General features: G+C 36.4%; 2 protein-coding genes across 3 annotated transcripts; one reads left to right on the top strand and one right to left on the bottom strand.

The window, feature by feature from the left end:
- LOC107606902 lies at positions 245 to 949 on the top strand. Its single transcript, XM_016308905.1, has one exon. The coding sequence runs from the start codon at positions 245 to 247 to the stop codon at positions 947 to 949; it is 705 nt and encodes a 234-aa protein (XP_016164391.1).
- On the bottom strand, positions 5,230 to 8,821 carry LOC107609435 (U2 small nuclear ribonucleoprotein B'' 2). 2 transcript variants are annotated; one of them, XM_016311415.2, is made up of 5 exons: positions 8,664 to 8,821; positions 7,324 to 7,496; positions 6,865 to 6,958; positions 6,056 to 6,141; positions 5,230 to 5,801 (listed from the first exon to the last, which is right to left on the bottom strand). In XM_016311415.2, exons 1-5 carry the CDS (start codon positions 8,734 to 8,736, stop codon positions 5,526 to 5,528), a joined length of 702 nt encoding a protein of 233 aa, XP_016166901.1. In that variant the 5' UTR covers positions 8,737 to 8,821; the 3' UTR covers positions 5,230 to 5,525. The 2 variants fall into 2 exon arrangements, with proteins under 2 accessions (XP_016166901.1, XP_016166902.1); XM_016311416.2 differs by having other exon boundaries at positions 6,056 to 6,138.

Below are 9,088 nucleotides of genomic sequence, written 5' to 3'. Positions count from 1 at the left end.
TAGGAGCCGTGCAGTATAACGATGAAGATGATATCATGGCAATTCTTCAAGAACAGAATGAGGCCTTAACTCAGAAGAGATTAGCAAAGCAGAAAGAGAAGGAACGACGATGTAGACCTAAAAATCTCAAAAAGGTGTGTAGAACAGTTTTAAAATGATTTTTAGCGCTTGGAATATTAGGGGGTTAAGGGGTGTTGGGAAATTGATTATGGTGAAAGATCTAAAAAAGAAGCAAAAAGTGAACATGTTAGGGTTGGTTGAAACTAAGATGCAAGTCGTGACTAAGTTTGATGTAGTACGTATTTGGGGGAGCGATACTATAGGGTGGGAGTTTGTAGGGTCGGAAGGCACATCTGGGAGTCTGTTATTAATGTGGGATGACATGCAATTTAAAATGAATAATTGTTATAAAGGAGAAAGATGGATATGTGTTGAAGGAGTGCTTTTAAAAACTAAGTTCAACTGTGCATTCTATTTGGTATATGGTGCTCATACTAGAATGGAGAAACTGGATGTGTGGGAGGAACTGAGGTTTATAGCTGGGTTATGTCAAGTTCCAATATGTTATATGAGAGACTTTAATGAGGTCATACAGATTGAGGAGAGGAAAGGTCAAGACAGGCTAACAGCGTCGACAGCAGAATTCAAGGATTGGGTCCAAGATATGCAACTAGTAGACTTACCATTGAATGATCAGAAATTTACTTGGTTCAGAGGCTGCTCCTGTAGTCGCATTGATAGGGTTCTTTTGAGTGTAGAATGGCTTGAGGAATTTCTGGAAATTCGATTAAAAGGTGGGCCGAGAGGTTTGTCTGATCACTACCTGATTATAGTGGAGGATTCCAAATTCAGAGGTGGCCCATGTCCTTTTCGGAGTTTAGATTCTTGGTTTACACATGAAGGCTGGTTAGGGAGGAGTGGAGGAATATTGGAGAACTGGAGTTTATAGAAAAATTGAAGGCTTTAACGTTGCCTTTGGGGAGATGGAATAAGGACAAATTTGGTAACATGGATAAGAAAATTCAACGCTTTGAGGAGGAGATAAAGAAGCTAGATGAGATGGTTAGCAATGGAGTTTATGATGGTACAGTTGAGGCTAGAAGAAAGGCTCTGGTAAGTTGTTGCAAGCGGTGGTATGTGAGAAAAGAAATACACTGGAAGCAAATATCGTGGTCCAGGCATGCGAAGGATATGGATAAAAACACAAGGTACTTTCATAACTTGGCGTCGGCAAGAATGAGGAATAATAGAATTGATGCTTTGGTAATAAATGGAAGGCTGATAAGAAATCAAGATCGGATTAAGATTTCTAGCAGAGAGTTTTACAAGGATTTGTATCGTCAGGAGAGATCGCCGATTGTGGAGTTTAGGGATGGTTTGGTAAATCGGATCAATGAAGAAGAGGCAACAGCATTGGAGAGGGTGCCGATAATGGAGGAGGTTAGAGAGGCGTTCTGGGACTGTGAATCATATAAAGCTCCAGGAAGCGATGGTTACAACATGAACTTTATAAAAAAGTACTGAGACGAGATCGGTGCAGAGTTTACGTCAACTGTACTGGATTTTTTTCATTCATCAAGGCTGCCTTCTGATTCGAATATCACTTGGGTGGCCCTAGCACCAAAGTTTACTGGAGCCAAGGAGATCAAGGACCTCAGGCCGATTAGCATGGTCGGTTGCGTATATAAAGTAATTTCTAAAGTGATGGTCCGAAGGATGAGAGCAGTGATGCCAGGACTAGTAGGTGAAACTCAGAGTGCATTTGTAAAAGGTCAAAAAATACACGATGGGGGCACTTATTGTATGCAAAACAGTGCAATGGTTAAAGACGAGGAAAAAAAGCAGCGATCATCAAATTGGACTTTCAGAAGGCGTATGACCGGGTTAAGTGGAGCTTTGTGGATATTATGCTTCAGAAGATAGGGTTTGGTTGGAGGTGGAGGGAATGGATGAAGGAGTGTGTTGGTACAGCTTCAATGTCGATTTTGATAAATGGCTCACCAACAACACCGTTTAAGATGGAAAGAGGTTTAAAACAAGGTGATCTACTGTCTCCATTTCTATTTGTTCTTGTGGTTGATGTCCTACATAGGATGGTAGGGGAGGCAGTCAGGAATAGACGTATTTCGCCCTTGCTGGTTGATAAGGATAATATAGAGTTATCACATCTCTAGTTTACAGATGACACTATATTTTTCTATCCACCAGAAGAGGAGACCATCAGAAACTATGTCAGGCTGCTAAGGTGTTTTGAGCTAATGTCGGGGTTAAGCATCAATTTTGATAAGTCAAGTTTAATTCCAATCAATTGCGAACAGCCATGGACCTACGACATGTGCCATTTATTGGGATGTAAGGAGGCTAACCTTCCAGTCGGATATCTTGGTATTTCTTTAGGAGCAAACCCAAGGCGAGTAAGCACTTGGAAACTGATAATCGATAAAGTGGAGGAGAAGCTTAGCTTGTGGAAGGCGAAAGTGCTCAATAAAGCAGGTAAGCTAGTTCTTATTAAAGCTATTCTGAATAGCCTACTGATTTACTGTTTGAGCCTATATAAGATGCCAAAGGCAGTGGCAGAAAAGCTGATTTTGCTACAGAGAAAATTCCTATGGAGTAAGGAGGAAGGTAGGAATGGTTTGGCGTTGGTTAAGTGGAAAGTGGTCCAGACTCCTAAAAAGTTGGATGGACTGGGAGTGGGTGATGCCGTGGTTAGGAACATAGCCCTTCTCTTCAAGTGGTGGTGGCGGTTCTCAAAAGAGGAGTGTCCATTATGGTAGAAGGTTGTTTGCTCCTGTCACAACTTGAACCCCAATGTGATGTTATCATCTCAGACACTGCCTAATCGAGGGGTCCATGGAAAAATATCTGTCAGTTGCAGTTCAAAGATTGCAATGTGAGAGATAAGATGGTTGCTGGGTTGTCTATGGAGGTGGGTGATGGAAGGCGGACCTGGTTATGGGAAGACACTTGGCTACAAAGTGGTTTGTCAAAGTCAAGTTTTCCGAGGCTCTTCTCTGTTTCAAACCATAAAGGATCTGTCATAGGGGACTGTGGGTTTTGGGACGGGCTAGAGTGGATTTGGAACTTTCAGTGGAGGCGAGAATTATTCCAGTGAGAGTTGGAACTAGTGGATCGATTGCATTAGACCTTACGGCCTGTAAAGTTAGCATGTGTTACCCAAGATAGAGTTATTTGAAAGTTTGACAAGGAATGTATTTTTTCAACTAACTCCTTTGTACAGGTGATGCAGTCAGAAATACTTTCGGAAGACATCTCCAGCTACAGTTTCATCAAAACATTATGGAAAAGCTTGGTTTCGCCACGAGTGGAGTTATTTGTCTGGTTTGTTTAATAGGCAGAGTGAATACCAAATAAAGGTTGTTTAGGCTAGGAATTATTAGTCATGGTGATAACATATGTGTATTATGTAAAAAAGATGTCGAACATATGTATCACTTGTTTCTTGATTGTGAGTTCACCTGGCAGGTATGGTGTGATTGGCTATCTGACTTTGGGAGGCTGTGGTCTATTCCGGATTTACCGAAAGAACATTTTGAGAGTTGGACAGGAGTTGCTAATAGGAAAGAGGAGCGGAACAAGTGGTTCATATGTTTCTTTGTAGTTATTTGGAATGTGTGACTAGAGAGAAATGGGCGGATCTTTAATAACAAGAAATCCATAGTAGAAGAGGTGTTTCAGAGATCTTTGACCAATTACAGAGAATGGTATAACTTGGATCCCTTTTGTTGTTGATGGCAATACCGGAGATAACACTAGGAATTGTTTTCAGGCTTTCATTCTTTGTTTCTTGGTGTTTTGAGACTTTGTTTGAGTCTTTGTCGTTTCACTTTATTGTGTTGAATTCATTTGTTTAAAAAAAAATAATTATTTTTTGTGTTTAAAAAAAACCTTATTTTTTGTGTGCACGTAATGGAGTGGCTGATAAAATAGTTATCCCTTTAAATTATGGTTTATTAGGTTAAATAAATTTTAAAAGTGACTTCCGTGTATTGGTTATGAGCACATTACACATAATGCTCATAAACACTTCAGAATCTCTTGGCCTCGATGTTAACTTCAAAGCTACACGCACTAATAATTAATTGTAATTGCCAATAGATCCTTGTCTTTGACTTTTAGGCAGAGTGAGTTTTATTGAATGAGTCAAAATACTAAAATATTTGGATATTGAGGGCCTATAATGTTCATATTCGCTTCTTGACTACTATGTATTTTGAAAAGGCAGCATGGAAAATTTTGACTCAGCTTTATGTCCCTCTTCTTCTCCCTATCTTCCTCCAATAATGCGACATGCCTAAGACTTGGTCTTATTTTGTTGTTGCTGATGTCATACGGGCCCAAAAAATTGGGGATACCATTTTTTTGAGAGCCCAAAATCTTAAGATTTATACTTCTTGACTAATATGCAACGCCACAAAATATTTAATATTTATATACAATATCATTTTCTGAAGTCAAATGTAAACTTAATTATCTATCTGAACCTTTGCATTTACTAAATTTGTATTTGATGAAAATTTGTTCATAGTAGTCACTGAATACTACTAAGAGGCCGAACTTTTAATTATGAAAGCATGCTGTTTAGAATATTAGTTAGAAAGTGTATGGCTAGCTAGTTGGATTACCAATAAGATAGCAAGAATATTAGTTAAAAAGAATGTTTAGAATTTATACTTTTATTTCTAAATAATATTAATAATAAGAAAAGCTTTCAAGGTTATAGTGGACAGTGGAGGAACAATGAAGTTTTGTATTAAACAGGTGCACATTAGATGATCTTATTATTGTATATTGTAGCATTTGTCAAAATCAGTGACTGACTTTTACTTCGTTAGTTATGCAGCAATGAACATATTCTGAGTTCAGTACTCTTACATTCTCTTCCAAACATTTCCCAAAATGAAATAAAGAACTGATTTCATATCCCTGATTAAAGTTGGATAAACTATAAAACTTAGGTGTGTAAAATTTAATTATAGCAGAGCAAGAAACTGATAAGGAGGTCACTAATACAATAGTGTATATATATATATACCACTCTCTCATCTATACCTTTGAATTATCTTCATACATGATACACCACCACATTCACATCCAAGACATTTCCCAAAATTTAACAAAGATTTGCCCCTTACAAGAACCTTAAATTGGAGTTTAATATAGGCTCATTTCAAGATGTCAAATTGTAAATAGAACCTTGACTAAGAATTAAATAAGAACCAGTTTTACTAGAATTCGAAAAACCACAAACAATCAATAGACATTAAACCAGCACAATCTTAATCTTACAAATATGGTTGAATTCTCAAATTGAGTTTTGCTGGTTTCTTATACTTCCTGTAAACTTACAACTCCTGCAATTAGTTTTTGATTTCTCCAAGATCTACATGAGTACAATATAGAAAGGCCAAAAAATAAAAATAAAAAAGAATCTCTTTTTAAGTACCCGTTTTCCACTAGTACATGCTAAAGTTGGAAAAACTTGATAGCTGAAAATCAAACATCTACTTCTTGGCAAAGGTTATGATCATGGGATTTTGAGGGGTGATTTTGAAGCCGTTAAGTGCCTGCATGGCCATGGACGATTGCACCTCGTCGTCGAAGTCTACAAATGCAATACCTGGCTTTGCTTCAATCAAGCGCACTTCCTTAAAACCCGGGTATTGTTCGAAGAGCATCTCCAGCATCCTTCCAGTAGTTTCATGAGGCAAATTCTCTATGAACAAAATATTGTTAGGAGGCACAGCTTCTTGGGTGCTAGGACCTTGACGGAACGAGGGCTACGAAAAACAATAGCACACAAAATGTTTTAGTGCAAGTTATATCAGAAAGTATTCAATTGGAGAGTTTGAAATTACTGCAGATAACATAAATGGATGCTTTTCTTTCATGATCAAGAAACAGTGAGATGCAGGTATTCATCTGATAAGAATTAATAAACTGACAGTTAAACAACCAAACTTGTAGGCCCATAAGATGCATTTTTATTTGCGACAAAATAGGCATCGTACATTGCACTTTTAGAGAAACTTACCGTCGGGCCACCATTACTTGCACCATGTGTTCCATTAGGCACCGCAGATTGCTGTGCTTCGTCAGCACGCCGCTTTCTTTCAGCTGCTGAGCAGGCAAAACTATATCAGCTAAACTCAGCAATAAGAAATAAGTACCGAGTCAATAGATGAATTAACATTGAGTTGCATGCAACAAGTTCAAAGAACGGTGGTGGAACGTAAGGTAAATTAGGTCATTTTTTGCATATATAATACCAAGTTCAAACTTGAAAGCTCATCATACATTAACAACAAACATAATACAATCCACTGCTAGGGCCTTAAATTTGCAGTAAGCAATTACTGTACAATAGAGTTCCAATAATATTTTTCTTTATGTCAATAAAATTTGAGAATGATAGAATTGCTGAAATCCCAAGACCAGTGAGGATACGCCTAAAAAGGCTTTTTGCATGTTTTCTACTTTATACTTTCAAGGAATACTCTCAATCCTTTAAAACTTTATTTTATGTTCGTTTTTATTTATTTTTATTCTTTCAAGAAGACAAAACTGTCATGTTATGGTATAATTAAGTAAAATGAATGACTCTCTCGATAACCTCATTGTGGGTGACTCTTAACTAGTTTCGAATGACTAATATTCTAATTATACAATCCTATTGTAAATGATGGTAAAGCTACAACCATTTTAAAACCATCGTCAATGCTTTAACGAGATGAATGTTTTCAGGTACCAAATCATTCATGATGAAAGAGTTCTAAGGTGCGAATTCAAAAAAATAGGAATCGTTTTTAAGTATAAAGGAATATATAAATGACTCTAGTTCACCTTTCTCCTCTTGTTTCTTTTTCTTTTCCCTTGGAACATAACTTCCCTCTTCTTTAGCAATACAATCTGACTTTGTTTTTGCATATTGAATTCGCTGCATAATTATTGACACAAAATGCTATTATATGCACACTATATATATAGACAAACCAATATAACAAGTAACTTTAGGAAATGCAGGAAATTCTTTCTCGATCTTGATTATTTAAAAAATGCCTACCAGACAATGATGCTGTGGCTCAACAAAACTTAGAATTGCATAGTTCAATTAAAAATTCGACCAATAAATTTTATTTCGCCTGAACAAAAGATTTAATAAGATTTAATATATAACAGATTAAAGGTAAAAGTCAATTAAATGAGGCAATTAGGAAATGGTTTCAAAATATTTGAATTAGATATAACAAATTTGTGTACATAACAGAAAGAAAATAACCAATAATATTATAACTTGATTACCATAGGTTTGTCATAAAATGGGAAGTTTTGCATTTGTCGGACCGCATTACTAGCAGCAGGGACTTCGCTAAAACAAACCCATGCTTGTCCTCGAAGCTTAGGTGTCTTTAGGGCAACAACATCCAGGATCCTCCCATATTGAGAGAACAGGCAATATAATGATCGCTTTAACTCTGCCAAATTGAAACCAATGCAAAATATAACGTTATATTCTAACGGAAGTCAACAGTGAAATACAACAATAATAAAGCATTTTTCTTTCCCACTAGGTGGAACTGGTTAGGGAAGATCGACTGACTCCATTAGTTCATTGAGAAACCTAGATCTAAATCTGTAGACAATTCACCGAGGGGGGCACCTTTAATGCCTTTCAGTATAATTTCTTTTGGCAGAAGTGCCTATAGTGAGCTCCTTTCACACATTTTACAAACCAAATAATGTCATGTGAGCTCATTAAATAATAAAAAATATGTTTCAAAAGGGAAAAATGGCATTCAAGCATCAACCAATCACTGATTAAAACAGAGGTCAAAGGGAAAAGAAAATGGCTCTCCACAGCATCACAACTCCACTTCTAACATTGCCAAAATATCTATTTTGATTATATAATAGATGGAACCTTTAAACTCATTAAAACGGTACAACTTATCATGATACTTGAATCACAATTCAAAGGCTAATTTTATTTTTTGTCGTCTAACTCTGATGATTCAGTCACAATTCCAGCAAGTTCTGATTAACCATGGTGATTTCAACCATGCGACATATGAACTGTGTAGGATTGTATGATTCACACTTCAGAATCCCATGATTTAATAACCCTGCAAATCATGATTTACCAAGCATTTTAATGTTCTATTTTTTAAATGAATTATTTAATTATATAATAAATTTTTATTTTATTTTAATACTTTCCTTTATTGAGCAGTGCGCTTCTGCAGTAGGAACCCTTAAACCCTAAACCCCAAAAATATTTGCGTTTGGTTACCTTAAACATGCCAACTCCAATTTAATTTTCCGACAAAATAAAAATTAAAATCAAAAAACAAGAAATACAACTATTATGTTCATGGCTCTAAACCAAATCCGCAGAGATACCCAAATTAACCATGAAAGAGTTAAAACTAAAACCTCTTTGATGCTACCTCCGAACTCAAAACTAAATTCACTACATTTCAAAAGTACATCAAACTAAACCCTGAACCCTAAACCAAGCACACGAAACTAAAGTACATAACAATGCAGAGCAGCAGAATCATCTAAAGTAAAACCCGAAAAGAAAAAATAAATAAAACTTTTGTTGGGGCAAGTAAGGAAAAGTTGTGAGAAGAGGAAGTTACCGTCTTTCTTGATCTTCTCGTTGAGGTTCTTGATGTAAATGGTCTGGTTTGGGGGTATGTCCCCTGATAGCATTGTTAATCTCTCTTTGCTTCGGATGCAGAATGAACAACAAGAACGTGCAACGATGGAGCCCTAGTAGCTCCTGTTAGGGACAACGTTTCTTTTTGTTTCGTTTTTCCGGGCTTTACATGGAAATTCAATTTGGACAAGACGGGCCTGGCCCAACTTGTCTCTCATAGTAAACTGTGAACTAGGCCCAATAGCTCTACATTTTCTGAAATTGCGTAAAATAAAAACCTAAAATTAAGGATGGTGCAAACTCACATAGACTTCCATTCATATAAAATTGATAGTTAAAAAATTTTAGATTATAATTTAGTCAAATTTATTAAATTATTTAATAATTTTTAATGATATAAATTAT

This window comes from Arachis ipaensis, chromosome B07 (genome assembly GCF_000816755.2).
Source record: "Arachis ipaensis cultivar K30076 chromosome B07, Araip1.1, whole genome shotgun sequence".
Lineage (NCBI taxonomy): Eukaryota > Viridiplantae > Streptophyta > Magnoliopsida > Fabales > Fabaceae > Arachis > Arachis ipaensis.
The sequence above is the reverse complement of the archived record's forward strand: the minus strand, read 5'-3'. Positions and strand labels throughout refer to the sequence as shown.